The 27,909-nt window shown below is 38.4% G+C and overlaps 1 protein-coding gene across 3 annotated transcripts in view; it reads right to left on the bottom strand.

Moving 5' to 3' along the window:
- SLC24A2 (solute carrier family 24 member 2) overlaps positions 1-27,909 on the bottom strand; it is a 271,295-nt gene that overhangs the window by 108,170 nt on the left and 135,216 nt on the right. For all 3 annotated transcript variants that reach the window (XM_032300096.1, XM_032300094.1, XM_032300095.1), the window contains exons 3-4: positions 6,680-6,718; positions 3,974-4,082 (exon numbers count right to left, since the gene is read on the bottom strand). In XM_032300096.1, coding sequence (XP_032155987.1) covers positions 3,974-4,082; positions 6,680-6,718 — 148 coding nt within the window. The remainder of the gene's footprint in view (positions 1-3,973; positions 4,083-6,679; positions 6,719-27,909) is intronic.

Raw genomic sequence — 27,909 nt, 5'->3', positions numbered from 1 at the left:
AAGTCCAGAGCTGATTATGGCTGTCAGCATCTCTCAGATTCACACCACTGAAGCCTCCTACATCTTTCAGGGAGAGGTTTCACCTTGAAAGCAGGTGCCTGGATTCAGAAGGCACATCTTGCTACAGCAGGAACAAACAGTTTAATTGCAGCACAGCTCCACATGGGCCAGGTGTTTTGGAAAATCACTGATGGCCCAACTCCGAGGCAAACTAGATTCACTTTCTCTTATCTCACAGAAGCAAAACATAACCTCTTCTCCAAACAGAAAAAACAGAAACAAGCCCTACCAGAAACTGAATTCTTCCAAACAAAACCCAGAAACATTTAGATTGTTGAGACCTGTGGGCAAGAACATGCCTGCACTCACAGGCGTGCACACACACACATGCACACACACACACACAGAGTTGTATATGATAGAACATCTCTAGAGGGAGCTTCATAAAACTGAGAATTGTGGTTTCCTCTGTGGAGAATTGGGGAACTGGAGAAAATTAGAGGGTTGGTGAAAGATGAAGACTTTTTTTTCCACCTTAACCTTTGGAATATTTTGAATTAAAAAAAATCATGTATTGTGTTACTTTTTAAAATAATGAAACAGAATAATTCCAAACTTGTATATGGTAATTAAGATGTGCTAGGGAGTATATTTAATGCTTTATGTATATTCACTTTTTAATCCTATAATAACCCAAAATGCAGATATCATTATATATTTTCCTGATCTTACAGATGAGGAAACTGAGATACGAACAGGTCAGGTGACTTGTCCAAGGTCACAGAGCTAGTAAATGCAGCACTGGGATTTGGACTTAGAGTCTGGTTTTGGAGTCTGTCCTCTTAATTGCTACAGAATACTGCCTTACCCCCAATAAACATACTCAGGCCCTTGATCATAATTCAGTTGGAGTACATAAAATTGTTCCTTTCTTCTCTCACATGATCAATATCAGGTCAATATCATGACTTTGGCCAAGTTGCTTAATCTCTCTGAGCCTTAGCCGCTAGTATGTACCAGGTATTCTTCTAGGCTTTGTGGATAACTAGTGAATAAAATAGAGTCCCTGCTCTCAAGAAACTTCCTGTATTCTGGCAGAAACAGGCAATAAATAAACAATCACAGAAATCATAATGTAAGCAATAAAGAAAAATTAAGGAGTGCATTGACAGATGAGGATTGGGAACCCTGATTTATGCTGAATGGTCAGGAAGTGACATTTACACAGAGTGCTGAAAAACAGGCAGGAGTATAGCAGGGAAAAATGGAAAGGGGTGGGGGAAAGGAAAAATGTTATAGTGGAGAGAACAGCCTATGCAAAAACCTGGGGCAGGGAAGAGGTGTCCGTCTGAAGACAGAAAGTTCTGTGTGGCTAAAACAAAGTGAAATTGAGTTTGGAGCAAGAGGCAGATCATGTAAACCAGCGGTCCCCAAGCTTTTTAACATGGGTTTTGTGGAAGACAATTTTTCCATGGCCGGGTCAAGGAGGATGGTTTAGGGATGAAACTGTTCCCACCTCGGATCATCAGGCATTAAATTCTAATAAGGGGTGCACAGCCTAGATCTCTGTTACATGAGGTTCACAATAAGGTTCACCCTCCTATGAGAATCTAACGCCAATGCTGATTTGACAGGGGGCGGAGCTCAGGCGGTAGTAAGGTAATGCTTGCTTCCCTGAGACGCTCACCTCCTGCTGGTACCAGTCCAGGGCCTGGGGGTTGGGGACCCCTGATGTAGACCATAATTTGGCTCACCTCCTACCCTCCAACTGCCATCTAACATGTTTCAATTGTGCATCCTATCAGCAAAATTTTTAAATGTATATAAATAGGCACCTATATTCATATCTATATCTCTATTCATATCGATTATATATATACATACTAAAATATGAACAAAAACATTTTCAAAAATAGAAGCTAAGAAGAATGACAAAGTAAATGATGAAGGTGCTGATATTTTCTTCTTGCCTCCCAAAGGATTGTCTTGCACATCTCCTGAGCTATCTCATCTCCACTCTGGGACTAAAGCTCCAATCCAGAAATCAGTAAGGCCAGTGTTAAGTGAGATTCAAAGGAACAGAATCTCTTATCATGAAACCCTGAGAACTCTCCTGAGTTTGAGGGGGGCTCCTTTTGCACAAATACTGGTTGTGCAAGGATTTCACAATTTTCCTAAGAGCCCTGGGAAGCCACTGAAAGTTATAAGCAGAAATGACATAACCTGATTTACTTTTTAAGAAGATTACTTGGGCTGCTGCGTGGAACATATGTCTAGGCAGTGGCAATGGAAGAACGGAAAGATCAGCTAGGAAGCTGCCACAGGAATGCAGGCAAGCGATGGAGATGATTTGGAATAACGAGGTGTAGGAGGGAGAGCAGCAGTAGATACATTTGAGATCTATGTTAGTGGTGCTGTATTTTGTGAAAGGAGATTAATAATGTTAATTATGAAGTGTTATTGTAAACACAAGTTTACAGGTGCAAAAATGTTTTGTCAACTGTAAGGTACCACAGATAACTATTAATATAACTATAGATGATGAAACCAAATACTAGAGATCCTAACTTGCCCAAAGTCACACAACTGCTTGGTGGTGGGGAGGAAGGAGTTAAAGCAATTGGCCTGCAAACCCTTTACTTCCATCTCTGGGGGCATATCCCAGGGGAAAGAAAAGAAGGCTGGTGACCAGGTCTAATCTCCTTGTCAAATGGACTTCTTAGTGGATAGAGTTATGATATGTAGGATGTTCCTGGCTAAGAATTACCTCTAGTGAATACATCCCAGGACCTGTGAAGCAAGGCTCCTTGGAGAATATCGCATCAGCTATACAACTCTCTGTGGTATAACAGGGAGATGTTTTGTGATTGAAATGCTCCATGTTCTGCAGGGAGAATTTCCTGTGTTCCTTACCTATTATTCTGAGTGAGATGTGTGTCCAGTGAAGGAATATAGGTCCTTGGGAGCCACGCTTGGGTCTCAGATTTTTCTTTACCTCATATGAATTTCTTGATTGCCTATATTCTTGAAACTATTTAGCAAAGCTGGATATTGGGTAAGATCTCTGATTCATATGACATGATTTGACAATCAGATCCCCGGCTTCATTCAGTGGCACGTATCTGTTTCCTGGGCTATATTAGCTCCACTGTAGCATTGAGTTACAAATTATAAAGTCCAGGGATGAAGGGAGAACACACTTGGTTATATTTGAACCCCTTACTAGACGCAAAACTAATATTTATTCGACACATCAAATATATATCTACTTGAAAATAATTTTGGGACTATTTATGCAATTGAAGAAACACAATGTATTTGGCTTCATTGTGCCTGAGTAACACTGGAAGTACACAATAATGGGTTGTTTGTAATAGTTCATGTGGTTACACTGGGAGGTGAGCCTGGCTTTTTGGGTCTCCAATGACAGCTCCTAAGCAGTTCTCTGAGAGAGGGCTTTTTAGATGCATAGATGCTCACCTCTCACCCTCCAATTGCCAAAGAATCAGTACAGTCTCAATGTTCTGCCGTGAATATCATTTCCCAAACCAATCACAGCCCTCCTAAATCAAGAGTTCTCTCTCTTTTTTAAGGTGCACAACTTGGCTTCACACACAAATTTTGTTTTGAAACTTAGAAATGATAACAAAAGACAACTGTTACTTTAGCTGGAAGGGAGGGAAACCTTTGTGTCCTCTCTGCTTCGTAACAAACTATATTTACGCTGGAGGCATCAAAAGATAGAATCAGCACGCAGACCTCACTTCCTACTCCTGGTGCAAAAACCACTGATCATGAACTGAGCTGTTACAGATAAAGCACGTCAAAGGGCCAGGGCTGCTTGTGGCAAATGCTAAACAAGAGAAGGCTGGCAGGCGTGCATGACGACAGCACAAACATGTTTTATGTAGAGAAGACTTTTGACATCCTTTCCGCCCCCAAACACGCTCCCAAACCAAAGCCTGATGTTTACCTTCAGCGAGCGGGTCAAGGGTGTGTATCATGAGCTGAAAGATGCTATTCCTCATGAGACTGTTGTGGAGGGAGGCAGAGCTTCCACCTCGCTGGAGACGCGGCTTAGCCTGAGTGGAGAAACCAAAGAGGTGGTTAGTCTTAGAAATGAAAGGCAAGTGCATTATAGACAAGATCCTCACCTAGTCTGGTGGCTACTCGTTTCTGTCGCTTGATCACACACTACTGAGCCAAAGGTTTTCAAAGTACATTTCAAAGCCCCTGAGGGAATGGCTGTCCCACATCCTTTCCTACTAAATGAATGCATTGCTTCTCTTTTAAAAAAGAGCTTTGTAAATGCCAGGCAATGTGTTATATGCTTCACATCTGTTCATTTATCTCATTGGCAAAATGAACCCTATGAAGTAAATGCTATTATTATTCTTGTTAGATAGATGAGGACATTTCATCTCAGAGAAGTGAAATGAGGTGTCCAAGTCATACTGACAAGAAGTAGAGGCTGGAGGGATGGGTCCCAGGTCTGCTTTTCTCAAACACTACTCTCTAAACCAGTGGGTCGTCGCTAACATTTTTGAAGTGTGCATCCTATCAATAAAATGTTTAAATGTATATAAATAGGTATCTATGCCCATATCTACATAGACACACATACGAAAATAGAAACATATAAAACATTTTCAGAAATAGAAATTAAGAAGACTAACACAGTAAATGACAGAGGTGCTAATATTTTCTCCTTGCTTTCCAAATATTCGTCGTTCACATCTCCTGCGCTATTTGTCTCCACCCTGGGACTACCCCTCTGATCCAGAAAGCAGCATGGCCTGTGTGAAGTGAGACTCAAGGAGACAGAACCTGCTATCATGAAGCCATGAGACCTCTCCTGACTTTGAGGGGGGCTCCTTTGGCACAAACTACTAGTTGTGATCCTTTGGCCAAATAAGTGAAAATGGTAGGTGAGAAGGGAGAATAAGTATCTAAAGTTGCCAACAAACTCTTTTTCTTCTATCTTTAAAAGCAAACAACCTATAAACTCCCAATTCCTCTGTATTTTGACAGGTTTTTACCCTGAATAGGATCTGCTGCCTCCCCACAGTTGATTTTGTGCTGATGATCACAAGCGGAAGACGCTCTGAGGCAGCCAAGCTTTACAGACAGACTTAAGGAGTCGAAAGGTATTGTAATGTAAAGGAATTCCTTTCAGATTGAACTTTCAGTGTAAAAGCTTGATATGTAAATTTTCTGGGACAGGTAAAAATAAAATACTATTCTTTGTCATGTCTTTTAAACTTCTGCATAACAGGGTTTTCCAAAATATTCCATTATATTCCAGACCCACAAGGGGGCTTCCCCAAAAATGCCCCATAAGAGATTCCATGATCAAATACGTATTTAATATATATTGGAAAGTGCTATATCCTAGACCAACTCACCTTAGGGTTTCAAACTACACATTAGGCCAGTAAGTCTGACACTACAGAAATATGTTTAACCTGATTAACTTGGGCAGTGTTTTCAAACTATTACCCATAGGCTCTTATTTTGTGAAATACTTGTTAATAATCATGGTCCACACATTTGGAGACAAATGTGAAACCCGTAGAAAGTATGGGTAAAATCTCACTCTGAGGTAACCGAAGAAATCTGGCTTCCTTAGTGTGATTCATTATAATATTCTATTGGAAATCATATTGCCAATTCAATAGGGTTGGAAAAGAATCAGTGGGGATTACTGGTGTCTCAATGGTGAACCAGATTATAGCTCCTCAGTAGAAGAGATTGAGTCTGTATCCTGCTTCTGGTACTGGATCAGGTGTATTCTATGGGCTCTCAGTGAATGTCATGTCTTTGCTCTGAGCATTACAAGAGGAAAGACAGGGTCATATGTATCTTTATTATGAATTGTTTTAGCCTTGAAAATCTTAAACCTTTCTGAATGTATTGTGTTATTATAGAGGATTCAGATGATTAAGGTTCAAAATATTTTAGGAGCAAGCTTAGGAGACCTGAACAGAATGGAAATGTAATCATTGTTTGATGGCTGAACACAAAAATGTTGAAGGTTGTTTCTTTACCATGCTGCAAAATTTGAATTGTGATGTGCTAATTAAATAGGAACTAAAAATGTGTTTATCAGTAATAATTTGTCATAACCTCTATTGTCCTTATTCTTGGAAACTGGAAGAACTCTGCTGTGGAGATCTTCATCTGAAAAAGATTATATCTCGAGAAATACTGAAAGCATTCTTTTGGGAAGTAAGTATACATATTAAGCATATAGGTCTCATTCAGCATTTTTTTTGATGAGGCCAAAAGAAATTTCCAATCAGAGGATGTGCCTGCATATACACAAAGAAAACAGATACTGAGCATTAGATCCACACCACCCCCAAATACTAGTTCAGCATCCCTTGGAATGCAATTTGGAAATATCTCACTCTTCCAATGCCTAAGAAAGTTCATACCAAATGGAATAGGAAATTCGAACTTTTGAAACCTAGTCCCAGAAAACATGAGTCAGTGAATGTCAGAATTCAGTTATCACTAATCGTAGCATGGAGTAGAAGTACATATCAGGGGTTAGACTATTTAAGTTTTCCAAGGGAAAGAGTGATTATTTCAGCACACAAACCCCTCTTACTCCCACCCCCGCCCCCCACTCTCCACAGGCACACGAGCAGGTACAGACAAAGCCACTGCTTCCTACCGGTAGAGTCGGTTCATCCTTGTCCCTGGCTGCAGATGGCTGCATAAGAGGAAAAGGCAAAGACAAAAGACAAAGAAATAAATAAGTGAGGAATCACATATGACATTTACATTTAATAACAAGCATCAGTATAGGGGAAGATTTCGTTCTTTCTGCTCCTGGGATGAGTTAAGCCAAAACAGGGGACTGAGGATATAAATTTCTAGCTAATATATAATGGTTTATTTAGGTACATGATTCATTCTTCTGAAAGGTCAAAGTTGAATGGCCAACCTGAATGCCTAGCAATACAGAACAGTTAAGTCAACTGTGGCCCAGCCATGCAGTGGAGTACCATGTGATCATTAAAATGAATGAGGTAATTCACATGTACTGATATGAAAAATATCTAAGATATATTGATAGCCAAAAAATTAAACCTTTATAAATATTTATTGTTTCATTTCATAAAGAAAAATAAATTACAAATACTTTAGTGCCTGTAAAGAAAAAAAGTTCTGCAAGAATGATACCAAATTATTATTAGTTGTTGTTACTGGGAGATGGGATTGCAAAGAAATGTCATTTTCTATATGTTTCGGAGGAAGTCAGCACTCATTGCTCTAAGTATTACGAATAAAATAAAGCTCACAGAAGTTAGGCCACTGAATTAAAGACTAGGGTTATCCTACAGGGAAATCAGATAACCCATCTTTTCTTCTGTTCCCACCACCTCGAGTTTTCTATTCTAAAAATAGAAGTCTCTGTTCAGTTGGGAAATGCGGATTAGAACACAAGCGCACATAAAGGCCTGGCAATCTGCTGGTAATGAATGCAACGCAGACAAGGGGAGAGTGGAATTCTACCCACATGACCTACCTGGACAGCTTTTACTTCCTTAACTCAATAGGAACTCTCCTTTGCCAGAATCAGGCACTACCCTGGGATCTCTCCAACGAGATACAGGTGCCTGGTGAACATTTCCTCATGCTTAGACACTACCTTCATCACTTCACCTCAACTACAGGTGCAGACAGCAAGAACAAACTGGTACACTTCCCCTTCTGGTCCTCCCCATTAGGGTCTGAGCAGATGTCTTCAGGAATAACTATACACTTAGAGAAGAGTAGCCAGATGCAGAGCTATTTAAAAACCTTCATATGCTCTAGGCTTTCTCTTTTAGGGTCTACCACACATGTCATATAAAGATATTAAGATCTCCCCATACCCCATTTAAAATATACAGTTCACCTAAAATATACAGCTCTGTGTAAAAAAAAAATAGAAGGGGTTCTTATAATTTTGAATTTCAAATTATTGGCTATGTGCCATTCATTTAATTTAGTATTAGCATGCTCAAAATCTTACAAAGTGAAAAGATTGAATCTACAATTTGTTTTCACTTGTAATGGATTTTTAAGAAGATGCAATTTAATACATAATGAGGCTGATGTTAAATATTTTGTGGATATTGAATTCGACATTTAATAATTTTGATTTTTATAGACACATTTTTGGATTCTGGAGTCAATACCAATGTGTTTTTTCCCCTTCTGGTTCCAAGCATTTTTATAGGCTCTTGAAGAACTTGCAAGTCTCAGGCATAGAAGGGTTCTGGGTTGGTGGTAATTTCTGAGCATAGCCTGTGGGCATCTCTATATTTGCCATACCTCTTGGGTTGGAAGCTCTCTCTCAGTGACTTCTCTAAAAACGCTAATAGGGAAATATCCTGATGCCCTAGTTCCCCAGAGCCTGTTGTGGAAGTGGAGTGGACAGGAAACTGTCCTTTGATTTCCCACTTTCCTCTGAAATCCTGCTTCTCTCTGGCAGGTCCTCTCCTTTTCTTTCCTTCCACATCAGACAGCTCAACAAATGGCCTCACATTCTATAGAGCAATCCCTCAGGGAAATTTTCCAGGGCAGTAGCTCAGCCTGTAGACATACATTGAGATGAACCGTCAGAGCACTCCTCATCAGTTAGCAACTTTACACCTTGTGGCTAAATGGAAGGCCAATAATTATGAGCTGGAATTGATACCACAGTGATAGAACACGAAGGGACAGGATGAAGGTGGGGAGAGAAAGGGGTGGGCTTTATAAGGGCAGAAACATCACCAGCTGAGTTTGAATTTTAAAAAATATATCTAACTAAATTATTTAAGGAAGGAAAAAAAAATCCAAACCTGTTTTTTGATCTGAAAGGAAGAAAAAAATATCTACTCTATTGAATTCCTTTTTCTCTCATAAGCAAGGAGGATCATAATACATAAAAAGTGGATGGAAAATGCCTTGTATATAGATTCTACAAAGAAAAAATTGAGTGCAGAGAAAGGTCTGAAATTCTTTACAAAATTTCCCACTGTTTAATGTCTGCAGTTGACATCATTAGTTTTCTTTCAAGTGTGATCTGCAGACATGAATATACATCAGGGTATAACGGGTAAATTTAGGGATACACACAAATGGCAGCGGAGGCCATTAAAACACCCCTCTACTTTCCTTTTATGTAGCCCTGTTGCAAAAGAGATAAGAAGTGTGACTATTATGGTAATTGCCCATTTCTAGGGGCTCACCCACATCTACTGATAATTCAAGGTTCACCTGACTTAGCCTTGCTCTAATTGCATCCTGAAGCAGCCTCACAGTCATGACAACGTGCAGTTGATTGCATTACAAATTTAATTTTAAAGGGGTTTAATTACACTGGAAGTAACTAGCGAAGGTGACAAAGAAATGATTTTCATATGTATAGCTAGTGGGTTTTGGGTTGGCCTAGTGTTGTGAACTTATTTTTAGGGCCATTGAATAGCTGGCAAGTTTATTCTAACCCATGGGATGTTACAGAAGACGCCTTCTTCAAAAGAGCACTAACATGACTTTAAGGATTACTCTTGGCGTTCTTATGATGCATTTTGCTTTTTAACTCCTTTAATTTTAAACACACCAAAATACCACTCATTTGGGCTGTACCATTATGAAAGCCCAATTCCTGGTGGTCAGTGTGCTGCAGAATAGCTTAACAAATTCCTATAAATAAATAAATAACTTAATGAATGCTTTTATAAATAAATTTCCGATAGCTATAGGAAAAAATCTTTTAAGCCAACCCATAGTGCACACACAGCAATTCTTTGAGGACTGTTTAGGAGAATTCATAAAGTGCATCGTGAAGTTCAGGTCAGGGCTTTGGCGTGCCAATGCAGACTCCCCTCTCCATTCACGAAAGCCAGACTTTTGCAGGCCATTTTCCATTTACAAGAAAGTATTCTGTAATTCAAGCCTTTATTCGATTTAAACCATCTCTCTTCTCAATAACTCCAAATTAGTCATATGGTGAATGCACTTAAATTGAGCAACTGGAAGATGCTGTTAATCTCTATTGTCCTTCCTGGTGGAAATCCCATTTCTACATAGGAATTTTGCTACTTATTTCATAGGTGTTTTGAAAGTATCCATTTATGCTGCTACCCCAGATAATAAAATGCATAGCTCATTTAGATAGCATTTTCAAGCTATAAATCAGTCCCAAGTCCTTAAATCATCTTTCTTCCTTTGATCCTCAAAAGCCAGAAATGATTTTGCTGACTATAAAGTAAGTTTGGATGGAACTTTGTATATAGCCTTTCACCACATAGATGCCCTTAGTCCCACCTCACACACATAAAAATTAGGTCAATACTGCAGTCCAGCTGCCTCAGGGCCACTCAGTAAGAGGATACTATCATGTCCATGGTTCACTCTGACTGGTAATTATCCATTTACAAACCACATAATCAAATGGGTCACCATGAAGACTTCATAGGCCAAAAGATAAGTGTGTAAAATAAGGGATGGTTTTTCTGGTCAATGATGTGGCATCAGATACAGAAGAACAATAAGCAATTTGTCACCAAAGCTAAGTAACAGCCATCAACTTCCACCACTTTAATATTCCACCGACTCCTGCAAAATGTGCCTAAAATGCCTTATGCCAAGGACCTGGAAGCATTAATAAGTCTATAGAAATAAACTTAAACATATAATTATTTTGTCAAAAAAAATCTGAAACAAATATGCCCTTGATTAAAATAGGAATCCAATATTCCAATGGACATGAATTTTAATGTCTTAGAATTCAGAAAGATTTGATGACGAATGATTTAAATGACTGATATTCATTTAAAAAAACTAACATCAAAGTGTAAAATGATGTCTCCTTTTTCTTTCAATACATTACTGTAATAAACAAAAACATTCAAAATGTCTCTCCTGGTTAAAGATGAATAAACCTCAAAGCCTACTGGGAAGACTAGGTACAAGGTGCAGAGACCACAAATCTGCAGTCTAAAAGGAAAGAGATCCTACCACCTCTTAGTCCGATGGAAACTCATCTCTCTCTCCCTCCTTTTACTGTGTCTTTACATATTTCCTAAAACATTAAGGGAGGAGAGATTAAATATATTCCTAGAGAAAGAAACAGAAATTTAAATTCAAATTACTTTGCCTGGTTGCTGGGTAATTATCCCACAATCATGCTCCTTCTGTAAAGAAGGAATCTCAGAGAACAATGAAGTGCTGAAGAGGACAGCCCAGGGTCCAGGAATACCCATTTTACAGTTCTGGTTTAAAGAAATACATTGTGATGAATAGAAGGGGTAGAAATGATCTAAATAAGAAGTGTGGTAATGGAAGCTCACAGTGTGGAAGCAAAGCCTTTTGATGATCTGTTTGAATAACCCTCAGGATCATGAAATGCTTGAGATAGTAGAAAAAAAATTGAGAAGAATAGATATGTTCGCCAACATGGGAGGAATAGAAGAGAAATTGCTTAGAGACAGTTGAAGAACAATTTGAAATACTCAGTAAGGGAAAGGGGCCAGGGTGACTTCATGAAGCAGAACTTAACTGACAAGTTAAATCTACACAACTGTAATCAGAGTCTCTAAAATTTCTTGATCATATACCATTGTCAGAAACATTCTACATTCTCAACAAGTAACACATATAATGTGAATCTTCATGTACTCTTTTATTTTAGTTTAGTTTTTTAAGACATAGAGGCTTGCTCTGTTGCCCAGGCTGGAGTACAGTGGTGGGACTAGAGCTATCTGAAGCCTCAAACTTCTGGGTTCGAGCAATCCTCCTGCCTCAGCCTCCCAAGTAGCTGGGACTATAGGAAAGCACTATGATGTCCAGCTAATTAAGAAAAAAAAATTTTAGAGACCAGATTCTTGCTATGTTGCCCAGACTTGTCTTGACCTCCTAGCATCAAGTGATCCTCCCACCTGAGCCTCCCAAAGTGCTAAGATTATAGGTGTAAGCAACTGTTCCCAGCCTAGCTACTTATCTATTCATGTACTACTGTCAACCATTATAAAAACATGGACTAATTTCTTCCCTCGTTTTAAAAAGATAACAATAAATAGAAGTCTTAACTTTTTTTTTTCTGGCATCCCAAATCATTATCTTGTGCACTCCATTGGAACATTAGCATAAACTTTTAAAAATGAATTCTTTCAATGCCTGTCACAGAATTGATAAGCTATATGCAATATTTTAATATCTTATACCTAACTCCTTCAGTTAGCCTCCCTAATACTGGAAGTTGTAAGATCCTTGAGGACAGGATTCACCTCTGTGCCTTCCATGGTCCCTAACTGTGGCTACTTAAAACGCAATTAAGTGGCCTGGGTGAGTGAGAGCACCCAGGCAGAACAGAACTGTGTGTTTCCGTGTCAGTTACCAGAGCTTCTCAGTTGCTTGTGCCACTGGCTAAATTAATAGTAATGGTGATTATTTAAGTCTACCTCTTAAAGGACTAATTAATCTTTCTTATTAAGTAGGTACATAGAAGACAGTAATCCTCATCTTACAAATGGAGAAAGAGGCAAGAAGGGCCTCAGGCTATTTCTGTACTGAGGATACTAAGCACCAGTGTTAATTCACTTGATTTAGGAATTAACAACCCAACTATGACCACTGCTATCTTTTCCCCTGAAAAATCCAGATGTTCCTAATTTACTTTGTTGTACTGTTTTAGCAATTCTCACAATTGCTAATGAATAATTTTGATATGCCAATCAAACAGTCTGTTAGTGCTGTTCTGGCATTAGTCACACAAATTTCCTTTGACTAGCAAAGAAGGCAACATGCACTCGTCTATTAAGTCTCGGTTGCCTTACTTCTTTTGAGGACTGTGTCGAAGACAGGAGGTGTCCAATCTTTTGGCTTCCCTGAGCCACTGGATGAAGAACTGTCTTGGGCCACACATAAAATACACTAACACTAGCAACAGCTGATGAATTAAAAAAGAACTCATAATGTTTTAAGAAAGTTTAAGAATTTGTGCTAGGCGACATTCAAAGCCATCCTGGGCCGCTTGTGCCCCGTGAGCTGGGGGTTGGACAAGCTTAGAGGATGTGAGTTTTTAAAACGGTCCAACAAATGCTGGTGTGGAACAAACTACAGAATACTTTGTAGCAAATGAGGCAGATTTCAGTAATACCAGGTAATATTTGTGGCTCAATGTGTGCCAAGTGTTATATATATACTACCTCACTTATTGAATCCTCACAATAATAGGGATTATAGGCATTTACTCTTCCTTTAACACATGAGGACCCTGAAGCCGATGGAGTTGGACAATTTGTCCAAGGCTGCATAGCCAGCAAGTGGCAGAGCTCAGATACGAACTCCGACAGCTGGGCTCCAGAGCCTTCCTAAGCATTGGGGAAACGAGAAAGTGGCATTTTCCTTGCAGCGACCTGTGAGCAGACTGCAGACAGTACAACTCCAAATACAGTAAAAAATATTTTGTGTACATCACATGGACACAGGGAGGGGAGCATCACACACTGGGGTCTGTCGGGGGGAAATAGGGGAGGGACAGCGGGGGGTGGGGACTTGGGGAGAGATAGCATGGGGAGAAATGCCAGATATAGGTGATGAAGAGGAAGGCAGCAAATCACACTGCCATGTGTGTACCTATGCAACAATCTTGCATGTTCTTCACATGTACCCCAAAACCTAAAATGCAATAAAAAAAAGGAAAAAAAATGCCAGTTTAGCCACTCTAATTAAAAAAAAGAAAAAAATAAAGAATACACAATAATCATTCACCAAAAGCTGCATGTTTAATAAATACTTATTAGAAACACAAAATTAAAAAAAATACAAAAATTAGGCCAGGTGCAGTGGCTCAGGCCTGTAATCCCAGCCCTTTGGGAGGCCAAGGCGGGCAGATCATTTGAGGCTGGGAGTTCGAGACCAGCCTAGCCACATGGTGAAACTCCACCTCTACTAAAAATACAAATATTAACCAGGCATAGTGGCAGGTGCCTGTAATCCCAGCTACTTGGAAGGCTGAAGCAGGAGAATCATTTGAAATGGGGAGGGAGAGGTTGCAGTGAGCCACAATCATGTCTTTGCACTCCAGCCTGGACAACTGAGCAAGAGCCAGTCTCAAAAAATAGAATAAAATAAAATAAAATAAAAAAAGTAGGGAAAAACCAGAACTGTTTATGAGCTCTGACTTCCAATGGAGGTGAGAAAATAGTGGCAAGTGATTGTTGTGAATTTAGAATGAAAGCTTTTGTGTTTATTTTGTACAAAAAGCTAGTATCTGGGAGCAGAGGAAGTGGCAGAGGCAATTTTTTCTCTTCCAGCATCGTTATTTAGACTCGCTTACTATTGTCATGATTTACTATTATTATTTGTGTCTCTTGAAGGTCATGGAGGCACTTTTTATGCCTTCAGAACGGCATAGGTTTAAGTAAAACTGCAAATGAGTTGCTCCATATATCAAGCTGACTTGTATTAAAGAGTTGATAGCTCAGCAGTAGGTGGGAAAAGAGGGGCCCCCTGGTGGTCTCAGTTATCACTGCGGTCATGAGACACTTCAATATTTAGTTTATTGGAAGTTTGGGCTGGGTCTTTACTTCTGACACTTTAAGGACTAGTGCTGTTTCTTTGTTTCAGGGAAAGAACAAGCTCAAAAAATGAAAATAATCACTCAGTGTTTAAAGCATCAGTGAGAGAGTCTGAATAGCAAGTTTTGAATAAAGAACATTCATTCATTCATTTAATAGTAATGATTTGATAATATTTATCACACACTTATATATGGCCAGGGATTCTTTTAGGTTCCTGGGATTTAGGTGTGGCCCAAATTGGCAAAAATATCTGTCTTTATGGAACCTGCATTTCAGAATAAATATGTTATATCATTAAATTAACTAGATAGAAAAGGTAGTTATTATTAGATCACTTAAAATAGTGTTACACTTAAGAATACACTTAAGAGGATTATCTGTGGTCTAATCATTGTGTTTGTAATCACACTTTATCATACATTTATTAATCCTAGATTTAGCATCTATTCTTGTTTGGAGAGAAGCTGGCAAAGACTATAAAAAATATAAAGAACAAACCTATGTCTATAAAATTACAAACAACACATATATTAACAGAATTGAATGAGCAAAGGGCACTAGATATTTAAGATGAATTTTAAAACTGATAATAATTGAAGGCATAATTTAATTTTTTATAATATTAATGGTAACAATTTTTTTTGCCAATTTTCAAAAAAGGAGAAACCTTGATCCTCAAAGAGAACAAAACCCTACAATTTGAATGTAAATAGTGACTTTGATACATATAACTTTTCATACTTATGGTCTTCTAGCTACAACAGTGCAGCCTCATTAATATAGTCGATTCATTCTTCATCACATTTTAACTTCTGATCTCAGAAATTTCAACGGTTACCATATCAGTACCTGATTCCAAAGGACTCTGATAAAATTTCCATATAGGCAGAAAAATACAGATGCCAAATTTGCCGAATTTAGTTTTGGAATTTCCAGGCAGCAAAAACATCATATGAGATCAATTTAAATATTTAATAATATAAATGCAAATGTAAGTAAACTTGGGGAAAAATAACGGGCACAAATATCAAGCATGTAACATTTTCTTTTGAAAATGCACTGATAATGAGAACCAGTCTCATTCCTTGATCTGCTCTTCTTTCCCAAGGGAGGCCAAGAGGAAGCTAAAATCATTCATGTCACGAAGATGAGTTATAAAAGTGGGACACAGCAAGTTCATTTCAAACACTGCCTGGCATTCCATTCCCACTGTGTGTCCCCTCCTCCCCATTTCCTCCCTAGTTCATTCTTTTGTATCATTTGTCTCTCTCTTTTTTTCACTACTGAGCACCCTTCTGAAGGCACAGACCATGCCTATTCCATTTGATATTATTCCACAGTACCTAGCATAGTGGTGCTCGATGCTCAGTAAATGCATGTTTAATAATAAATAAGTTAAATAAGATCTTATATATTTTTCATGAGCCCATATGCTCATCCATAATGAAGCTGGAGGTAAATAGCTTCCTCTCGGTCCAACACTGAATTGTGTCACTTTCCTCTTGGCATTTGTTACTGTGAATGACCCACTGCTTCTGGAATCAGTCTCCTCCCAGGTATCTGGGATGAGTGCTCTGACCGGGCCACTATTTCCTCAGTCCTGTGGAAATGCAGCAATATCAATCCTCCCTTCTCCGAACTCCTAAATTAGTTAAAGTCATCATTTCAGAACCTCCCGACTGCTCGTGTTTGTCATTTTGTCTGCTTCGTTGGGCTTGCAAACTCCTTGAGTGAGGGGGTCTTACATATTACACATCTTTATACTTCATATTTTCCTACCAGTGTGCTGCCACCTCACAGACACTCTGCAAACATAGGAGTTTCGATTGCTGGTTACAAGCGGTGAGACTAGACTTTGCAAGGAAGTAGAATTCTCTAACATGCAGGAAACTCACCATGAGGCACAAAAGAATTGAGGTGACTACGTTCAGTGTTGGGGCCTAGGGCACGGTCAACAGAAACTATCTGACTAACACAGAGTGGTGTTATTAAAACACTCTCTGGCTTAGTCCCTGAGGCTCTGTGCCCAGACACTGTTGTACGGGTCTTTCAATCTGAAAAAGCCAGTCTTTCTTTTGGTGGTCCAGTTGAACCTGTACTACTAATGGCTGAGGTGAGTACAGTAGAGGTCATCTCTTTCAGCTGGTTAAAGTGTTGAATGGAATAGGCCCACCATGAAGTCAAGTGGAGAATGTGGCAGTAAGAATCAGTTCCAGTGGGTGTTGTCCGTCAGACACCTGGCCACCTTGGAAAACAGAGTGCGTGGTAAGGACTAGGAGTCCCACTAGTGGGGCTTGACACGAGGACAGTTACCTTCTCAAGGCACCTGAGGCTGATGCAGTTTAGGGTAGAGTGAGTCAAATCAAGACTCAAACTTATCCTCAATATCTCAGCTCATTCCCCGCACCCCACCTGCCATCCTTTGCTGTCATAGGCAGTCCAGGCAAATTGCCATTTTATCTGTGCCTACCCAGGATATTACCATGTTAGTCCTTCTTGCTTCATTTGTCAAGTATCCTTCTTCATGGCATTTAAAAAAATCCTCATTCATTCTTTATGACACGCATGCTTAATAAGCATCTTATATGTGTTATATTTTTCTAGGTGCAGGGATAAAACAGAGACTAAAATAGAACAAATCCTTGCTTTCACGGACTGTATATTCTAGCCTAAATCTCACTTCTAAGACACATTCTTCCAATTAAGTAGCAACAGCAGCAGTTAATATATAAAATCCTTTCCGACCTTTACTGAGCACTAACTACAGTTGAAATACTGTGCTAAATGCTCATTTGTAATCCTAGGTGGCAGGTATTCATAGGAAACATTTTTAAGAACTTTTTATGTGGAAATAATTACAGATTCACAGGTAGTTGCAAAAACAATAAACAGGGTGGTCCTGTTTATTGATTTAAACATTTTAATGATTGGGGTAAAAGGCTGAGTGTGGTTAACCCAACCTCTTCCAATGATAACAGCTTGCACAACTATAGTACAATATTAAAACTAGGAAGTTGACATTGGTACAATCTATGGAACACATTCAGATTTCACCAGTTATGTGTGCACCTATTTATGTTTGTGCATTGTGTGTGTGTAGTTCTATGCAGTTTAATTATACGTGTAGCTGCATGTAACCACCATTGCAATCAAGACACTTAACTGTACCAACATCACAAGACTCCCCTGTGCTATCCTTTTATGTCTACACCCATTCCCACCCCACCTGCTAATCCCTGGCAACCACTAATCTGTTTTTCATTTCTGTAATTATTTCATAGATGATATGTAAATGGAATAGTGTCATATGTATACTTTTCAGGTTTGCTTTTTTCCATTTCGTATAATTTCCTTAGAGTGCATCCAGATCATTATATGTATCAACAGTTTGTTCCTTTTTATTGTTTAGTAATATTTCATGGTATGGATACACCATAGTTTAATGACCTTTGCATGTTAAAAGGCATGTGGATAGTTTCCCATTTTGGGCTATTGTCAGTAAAGCTGCTATGAATATTCAGGTACAAGTTTCTGTGTAAACATGTTTCATTTATCTGGGATATATGCCCAGGAGTACAACTGCTGGATTATACAATAAGACAATTTTTTATTAAAAAAACTGGAAACTATTTTCCAGAGTGCTATAGCATTTTACATTCTTACCAGCAATGTGTGAGTGATGAAGTGTTTCTGCTTTGTCAGCATTTGACATTATTGTTACTTAAAAATTTTATCCATTATAAAGGTGCAGTGATATCTCATTATAATATCAAAGTTATTTATTTTCATTTTTATTTTTATAAAGACAGCATCTCACCATGTTTCCCAGGCTGGTCTTGAACTCCTGGGCTCAAGTAATGCTCCCACCTGGGCCTCTCAAATCACTGGGATTACAGGTGCTCAACTTTACTGTAGTATTAGCGTGAACTTCTGTAATGGTTTACGATGTTGAATATCTTTTCATGTGCTTATTTGCCATTTGTGTATCTCTTCAGTGAAATGTTTGTGCATATCTTTTGCCATTTTCTAATTGGACTGTTTGTTTCTTTAATGTTATGTTTTGTGAGTTTCTTATATATTCTAGATAAAATCCTTGGTCAGATATGTGGTTTGCAAACATCTTCTCTCTGTCTTTAATGTGTACTTTCATTCTCTGAAAATGGTTTTTGACCGAGTAAAAGTTTTTTAATTTTGATGAGGCTGAATTTATCAAATTTTCCCTTTATGGGTCAGTTTTAGGTAGCAAGTCTAAGAACTCCTTGCCTAGTATTGGATGCTGAAGATTTTCTGTTTTTTTTCCTAGATGTTTTATAATTTTATGTCATGGCCCATTTTTTGCCTATGGCTTTTCCATTGCTATTAAGCCCTATATTTGTTTATTTATCTGTACCTCAATGGATGCAAATATACCCATTTTAAAGATTAGGGGTAAAAGGCTAAGTGAGGCTAACTAACTTGTCCACAACAATACAGATAGTATGGAAGGTACTAGGATTAAAATGCAGACAATCTAACTTGAAACCATAGCCTCTTAATGACTTTACTTGCCTGTTCTAAGGCAAATCTCTTTGCTTTCCCCAAGTAAACATAAAATACTCTGAATTCACCCTCTATGTGGGACAGAACAAAATGTATTCAGAAAATAGAAGTCATTGAATCTTTACAGAATGATTTAGGGAAACCTAGAGCTTTAATCATTAGTATTGCTTTGAAGAAAAAGTACATGATTAAAAAATAAGCGATTGTTTTCAATATCAGGCATCCTTCTAATCTCATTAAAAGTTATCTAATCTTATAAAGTACAAAATAGAAAAATAGAGATGAAATTGAGATCTACCATTAAGTAAGGTTACAACTCAATTTTTGCTGATGAAGTAGTAATGGATTGATGATGATAGAGATTCACTCTTTAAATAAAAACTCTGGTTCCAGATAGTAGCTTTGGTCTCCTAGGACATATCTTATCTGTTATCTGTCAATAGAACAATGGAAATTGTGCACTATTGAAAACAGATATAGCCTCACAGTCACAGAGATGGAAAAGGTGGGCTCTGGAAGTCCTCACTGCATTACTGTCAAATGAAGCCAGGAGGTGCTGATATTACAGTCAGCACCAACTTCTTGGCCAAATGGTCAGGACAATTTTCAGTGTTGGAATTAAAAATCTGTTGTAGAATTAGGGGAAAATGACACGAGAAATATCCTGTTGAAAAAGCTTTTTTTCCCCTAATTACTGCTGGCTCTGAAATTTTGGCTTTAGCCATTACAAACTTCTCAAGATGGTTCTGGTGGGCATTTTGTCTTGTAGCAAGTCCCATAGTACAAGGTTACTGCCCAGAGAGCATCTTAAATGCTGATAATAATCATACAATATTGCATGATATCATCACTGAAAGTTTACTATATTATTAAATTATAGAAACATTGGATAGCTTTGGAAAGGATTTAATTAAATCACAACAAAAAATATGTTGGATTTACAGGAGAATGACACTTACCAAAGAAATAAAATCCAGTTCCAAAGTGAAAGACTACTCACATTGACATTTCTCTCAAAATAATGTGTGTTCATTCTTCAAGTTCTTCTAATGAAAAACTTCAAACATAGGAAAAGTTCAGAATAGCTGTAGTTCCACCACTAGAATCATTTTTAATATTTTCTATGTTTGCTTTATCAATATGTCCATATTAATAATTCTACGTAATTTAAAAATAAACTGCAGATGCCACGACCTCTTTGCCCTTAAACGTTTCATATGTTTATCTTCTCAGGATATGGGCATTCTCCTGTGTAGTCATAACAACTATGCATGTACGTTTTGATTGTATGTAATAGGTATATGTTGCCTTAGCAGGTTAACACCTACTACTGGTGTTTATTTTTTGACATGGTTAATTTTCTTGGTGTTTACACTCTTGTCCCCATTGCTACTTATTAAATACATGTAATACAAAATATCTATTTTATTTATTAAGATCTCCTCCCTTCCCTACTTTACCAGCAACCCCTGAGGGCAAATCAACAACAATAATTTAGTTCATTAAACACAAAGTTGCTTTAGACAAGAGTAGCCATTTGTTGACTGCTGCTTGGTATTGGCTTATTGGTGGACAATATTCATCACCACACAGACATTTATAGATACACATGCTATTTAGTGCTAGGGCTCTTTTTTTTAGTTTTGTTTTTAGATGGCGTCTCACTCTGTCACCAAGGCTGGAGTGGAGGAGTGAAGTGGTGTAATCTCGGCTCACTGCAAACTTTGCCTCCTGGGTTCAAGTGATTCTCCTGCCTTAGCCTCCTGAGTAGCTGGGATTACAGGCACCACAACCATGCCCAGCTAATTTTCGTATTTTTAGTAAAGACGGGGTTTTACCATGTTGGCTAGGCTGTTCCTAAACTTCTGATCTCAAGTGATCTACCTGCCTCGGCCTCCCAAAATGCTAAGATTCCAGGTGTGAGGCACTGCACCTGGCCAGTGCTAGGGTTTTTAATTTGGCATCTATAGTCTGAATTTAGGTGGGGGGGACAGTTTGTGAAATTTCTGACACTGTCAAGTTTTGTGTGTATATAAACTTTCGAGGCAGAGGGGGAAGGGTGTCCATAACTTCCAACAGAGCCTTAAAAGTGTCCATGACCCTAAAAAGGTTAAGAATCATTGATTTAAGGCTTTCAAAATACTTACCCTTTGGAAGCTGGAATATATTATTTGGAATAATTATTTGGAATATTTGGAATAATTATTTGGAATAATATCTTCCAGCTTCCAAAGGGTATGCATTTTGAAAGCCTTAAATAATATTCAAATAATACTAATAGCATTAGTATTAAATGCTAACTGATAGAAAGGAGGAATTCCAAAATGACCCATCTAGCCCATCCAACTAACAGCCTGGTACCACTGAAATGGGTTCTGGCACAGGCAAAGAACAGAGCAGAAGGCAGCACAAAGCACTTAACTCTCACTGACAAGTTCTCAATTAGTTCAAGCTCTTCAGGAAAAAGATTTGAATGTCACTGCAGATGGTCCAACTCTATTCAGTGGGACGAGACTGGGCAGGGTGCCAGAGGTCTGCTCTGGGCAACAGGCACCAATGTTGCCCAACTGTGTTTGTTCTAACTGTTGCCCCTCTGTAGGCTTTGGTAATCTCGAGGGTGGTTGCATTCACCTTGAAAAAACACACAAGGGGGAAGCAGAAAAACCCAAAACAAACGAGTGTGAAAAAGTCTTCTTTTTTACCTGACTGGTCATTTTGGAAATGGGTGCACTCCCTTGTAAATACCAAAGGAAACAAAGGCCTGGAGAAGTACCAGGCACAGTGTGTGGTGTTTTTACATAGTTGTTTCCTAGTTTTAGAATGATTAGAATCATCTTAGCATCTTTGTTGAACAGCTAGAAGGAAATGAAGCTCAAAGTGATGGAGCAACTGGATGGCGTAAAGATAGCCATTTACTCAGTGAGCAGGGCTGAGGTTAGAACCCGTGTTGGTAAAATGTCCTTTTCCATCGCAGTTTGTTGTTTTATAAATACACAGTGGGAGAGGACAGGTGTGGATACACAAATGCAAAAGAACAATCAACCAGTGAAGTCCGCCTGTACTGGGGGGTAGTTTGCTTGCTATGCTTTATTTCGTGCTAGCTTCTGTTGAAAAATGTACAGTGAGAGAGAAATCAATAGCACTTAGCATTCAAATTACTTGATTTAAATGTATTATTCATTTAATATTTATAGCTCCATTCTCAATCCATTTTCCTGCTGGAGAAAGAGAGGCTCAGCGAGAGGAGTAAATAGGCCAAGGCCTCAGATACAGTACTTTATAAAGCTGGGGCCATACTCAGGGCTGTCTGGCTCTCCTCCCTGCAGGCTCGAGGTTATAGGTCAGGTGAGATTGGATAATTGTTAACCTCTCTGTGGGCACAGACTTTCAGACCACTGGAGAGCACCGAGTTAGAGAAAAAGGTTATTTTCCTCCAATTGAGCCCACTTATAGTCAATACACACATTCCTAAGCAGTTTCACAGGAAATCAAATTTTAGTAAGTTGAATTTGCCTTTATTGCCAATGAATATTCATTTGGCAGATGATTCTAAAACTTTCTTTTTACTTGCTCTCACTACTGAATAAAAAATCCACAAATAAGCATTTAAACATCCTGGGGGATCTAAGGTAATTTCTATTTTTTTTTTTGTAATGGAATAATTATTTCCCAGTGAGTTAGAGTGTGACATTTTTATTTCTACTATTAAATATTAAAAATAAAGCATAATTCAAAAGGGTAAATCTACGGGATGACACTTAGAATAAGAGAAAATATTTTAAAGAGTCCCGGCTCTACCACTGATGAGTTCTGTGGCCTTCACTAGTTACTGGAGAGCTCTAAGCCTCAAAATGTGGATGATGGCTACCTCAGAAGGTTGTTTAATCATCAACTCAAATAAGATGACATTGGTAAAATTCCTGGATCTCTACTGACACTCAATAAACAGTGTCTGAAGAGTATAAGAAAATAAAATGATAAGAATCTCCAACTGAAGCAATTAGCTGTATAAACTTGGAGATGGCGGGTAGCCAGGTCAGAATTTCTACCTCTGAACAAATCCTGAATCACTCTAAGCTTCGGCCAAGAATTTCAGTTTATTTCAGTTTCACATAAATACGAAGAATAGGGCAAGTCAATCATCATCATCCCAGACAGATGGAAACATAATCTGCTTCAATTTCTCCATGGTCTTATCAGATGATCGCTATTCTGCATTTGCAAGTGGTTTATTTTCCCCTAATATAAAGATTCTCTCCCACAGATCTTCACTCCCTTTCCTCCCCAGTAAAAACCTTGTTAAAACGTACCACTTTATTATAGTTCATTGAGTGGATTTTCTAACTTTGTTAGTTAATTGTGGTAGTTTACAAAATGGCTGCAATTCTTCTCTTCCCTATAATAAAGTCCTTTTGCAATGGTGACTTTTCAGGTCCCTATGTCAGTAGGTAAAGTTTATTTTCCTTCCCCTTGTTTTGTGTTAATCTTGTGACTTGTGCTGGTTTGACCAACAGAATATGGCGGAAGTTTTCAGCCTAGGCCTCAAGAAGCCTCCAGATGGTCCCTTATACCTCTGCCCAGCTGCCATTTGAACAAGCCTGGTGTATCCTACTGGCTGCTAGCTATCATCTGGTCAGAGGACAGAAAATTACAACTGCCCAGGGAGGCAGATATTTTGGGGCTGTGTATGCGTATGAGATTCACTCAGGTGTTTTTCTTACCAATAGTCTTGTACAGATATATGGGTCATATTGGCAATATCTGGATAACGTTTTTCCATTTGTAATGATGACAACATTTTGCCTTAGCAATTCTTAAGTCTGACATAGGGAAACTGAGATAGACACATCTCCTGTAATATAAAACTAAGATGAGGGTCCATAGTTTATAAGCTCTGTTGAATTCATTTATTCACAATGTTATATCCACAGAGGAAGCAAACCAACCTTTAAAACATAAGGCACAGTAGAGGGAGGAAAGACTAAGAGAAAGAAAACATTTTTATGTTAACTTGGAAAGCCTACAAATATTTATTCTGTTAATCAAGCCTCAAACCATATGCCTTCTTAAAAATATGTTTGTGAATGGATTTCTAAGATCCTTCATGCTTCAGCATAGTAACTTGAGTTTATTAGATGAATGAAGAAATTAAAGCTGCCTGGTTCTTTCAGTTGATAACCTAATAAATAAGGAAAATCTTTTTCTCTGTTGAAATCACAAAATAAAATTATGATCATAACATATTTAAGCAGTCAAAAAGCATTATGTCTTATACAATTTTAATCTGCCTGGAACCTTTCCATAAAAGCATCATCAGTTTTATCTAAAAATGGCTCTCCTGCTGTTATTAATCCATGTGCCTTGCTGAGTATTCACTGCATAAAGAAGAGCAGATTCGTTTGGAAAATAAGTTGAATCTTTATCTTTTCAGATATTAAATTTGGCTGCCTTTCTCTCTCTATTGCTACAAAAAACACCTTCATATGACTTTTATTTTTAGTTGTTTAAAAAATTTTGAAAGCATTAACTAATATTTATGTTTTCTGGCCATAAAAGCTACACAAGTTGACTGGAAAGTATAGACCTTGATATGGGGTTGGCAGAGCCAGGATAAGGATGTCTCCTGGACAAAATTTAAGGCAGTACCAAAAAACTCAGTATTACAGATAAGTGACATAATGCAATATTTCAAAAAATCAAAATTAGTGCAAAATAAAATGCACAATGAACAAAATGTAAAGATTTTAAGTAAAGATAGGCTCTTACCTTGCACTTAAATCTTCCCTACTCATCTTACCCTAGTCCTGGTCCTGGTTTCAATAAAACTTTATTTTCAAGAACAAGCAGCTGGTTCATGAGCTATAGTCTGTAAATTTGTTTAACTACTGCATTGAAATATTATTTACTTTGATGATCAAGATTTTGGACACCCCCTTAAATTTTGTGCCTGAGTGCCATCCTCACCTTATCCTAATTCCATCCCTGGGAGTTATATTCTATTCTAAGTTCCAAAGGTAAGCAAATTAAAGTTTTAAAGCAAATGACTGATAGGATTTGATGTGTTGTAAAAGTTGGCTTTGGTTGCTGTGGAGTTTGGCAGGGGATCAAAAGTGGGGAATGGGAGAATAGTTAGGAGGTTGATGTATCAGGCTAGTGGTTCTGCTCTGGTCCAGACCAAGTCACCAAAGACCACACAGATGTAAAGTTGGTGGCCACTTCCCTGTCCACATATCTATGTGACATCTCAGCATCTGCCTTACTCCTGTTGATTCTCTCATGGTTGTCCTTCTACCTTACTGACTTCTCAGTCTTGGGAACTCAGCCCTCCTGTGTTCTCACATAATCCCTTGGCCTTAAATTCCAGCAACAGGATCTCTAATTCTGAAATTGTCTCCTCCAAACATGCAGATCCAATTGCAACTGCCAACTCACCGTTTCCATTCAATGTCATAACAAACTTAACAAAACGAAAATTCACTTTCAAAGAAGTCTTTCTTTCTCTGCTGTTGGGATTAGTTCAGTCACAAATTTAGGTATTACAAAACATCTTTACATTTCTTGTTTGAGTTGCTTAAACTTTTTTTTTTGGAGGGGGATGGAGTCTTGCTCTGTTACTCAGGCTGGAGTGCAGTAGTGCGATCGTGGCTCACTACAACCTCCACCTCCTGGGTTCAAGCGATTCTCCTGCCTCAGCCTCCCGAGTAGCTGGGACTACAGGCACGTGCCAATACGCCCAGGTAATTTCTATATTTTTAGTAGGGATGGAGTTAAACATTTTCTAATACTTAACATATATGTGTTTAGACTATGAAAGTGACATGTTGGGAATTACGTCTATTCCCAAACGTGTTAATCTTCCATATATCTTCCAGTAGAGAACGGCATTATCATTCTACTCAGCTGTTCAAGCTAAAACTTACTGCTTATTTCTTTTCTTCTCCTTTTCTCCCACATCCAATCCACCAGGAAATCCCATCAATTGTGCCAAAATGTGTCTTTGTTTTTCTTTAAATAAAATCAGCATCAACATCAGTAGGCCTACTAAGAGTATAGCTCCCACACAGTAGGGTAGGTTCTGACTCAGTGGAAGGGGCAGTCATTGGGAGAGAGAGGAAGAGTGTGTGAGTCTTAGGAGTGTTAAATTCCCAAGTCAGGGTATAGGAAGAGACTGGCTTGGCTTCAGGGAGGTGGAAGCTGCAGGGTGGAGAGAGCTGGAATATGCCTGAGCCTTTCCAGGTAGGACAGAGACTAGATGTCCCAGCTTTTAGGCTTACACACGCATTCTCTCTTCTCCTACCAGCTGGGTCAGCACAGCTGGACCTGGGACCAGAAGGGGAAATACTCCAGCAGACTTTAGTAGGTATTGCTGGTTAGTATTAGAGGGAGCAGAGCGATCTCAGTGAAGATGGGTCTAGTCATCTGTCTGGCAGGGGCCAGAGCAGAGAGGGTTGGTGACAAAGCTCAGCCTGTATGAGTTTAGCATCCATGACCTGCATAGGGCTGACACCAGCTGGCAGTGTACCAAAATAACAGGGTCAATTTTCCAAGCTTACTGTATACTGCATACTCCTCTGAGAGCCAAGTACACTAATGCAGAGGCCACTTAACCAGTAGTTATGCCTACAGGTCCGGTCCTGCTTACATTGACAAAATAGAGGTTGTTTGATTGCTTGCTTTGTTGTTTAATTTGGCTTTGAGAATGGCTTATATGAGATTGTGATGCTATGATTTTTCATGCAGCATGATTGCAAGGTTCTGCTTCTAGAGATGGTATTCTTTTTTTTGAAACAGATCTGAATGAATTCATCAATCATCTGCTTTATAAAAAAATTAGTGAATTTATTCAGTGATAAAAACCAGTAAATTTTAATTTAGTAGCTACTGCTTTTGAATGCTCTTTGTATATCAAATGTAAGTTGTCATGATCCTATTCATATGAAGGTCTAAATGCTACCTATTTAAACGTTATAAATATTTGTCTTACTCATACCTGCATTTTACTAAACTCATTCTCTATAGTATAAAAATATTATATATAATCTCTCTTTCCCACTGAACTATCTGCGGAGATCAAAGGATCCATTATTCAGGCGAGATGTTTTCATTTTTTTATTAATCTTGTTTGCATCAAGTATATTTAGCTTATTTTTTGACAAGTCCCTGATACTCCACACTTAATGGCTACCACCATTAAAACTGAATAATTGAAGGAAATGTACCTAAAATGGTAGCAAATTGAGCACAGATCCTTTGGGGTATATTTTTCTGTATGCAGGGTGTTTGCTGTGGATGGGTCTGCAAGTGAGCCTGATCCAGATGTGCCAGATGATAGAGAAGGGCTTATTGCCACAGACACTGTGTCCAGGATAACAGCCCCAAACTCTCCCATCCTTTGGAGTAGGCAGACTTGTCATGTCTGAGCTTTCTCTCTGTAAGATATATTTACTCAAAATAACTATGAACATCTGTGTATGTGTTTCCAGTCTGAAAAGATCTTGTAACATATCTCTATTAACATGTTGCTTAGGACAGCAGTTGTCAACTTTAAATTTTTTTTCTGCAAAACATGATGACATTGACATGTGTGACACTTGTGCATTGATATACCCATCATGTGATGTGTTTAATCTACAGATTGTAGGATTCAGTAGAATTTTACATCTTTACCTCCTTCCTACTTGAGGTAGCTTGTTGGACCTCAGTTGAGTGGGACTGATGGTATTGAGATCACTTTGAAATTATTCTTATTTTTAAAAGTAAGTTGATGAAATTAGGCACTTGAGTCATTGTGAATAATAAACTG

The sequence above is a fragment of the Sapajus apella genome, unplaced genomic scaffold (assembly GCF_009761245.1).
Source record: "Sapajus apella isolate SASKATOON/1434 unplaced genomic scaffold, GSC_monkey_1.0 scaffold42, whole genome shotgun sequence".
In the NCBI taxonomy this organism is placed as follows: domain Eukaryota; kingdom Metazoa; phylum Chordata; class Mammalia; order Primates; family Cebidae; genus Sapajus; species Sapajus apella.
Note: the sequence above shows the minus strand (reverse complement) of the source record. Positions and strands in the feature narration are given on the sequence as shown.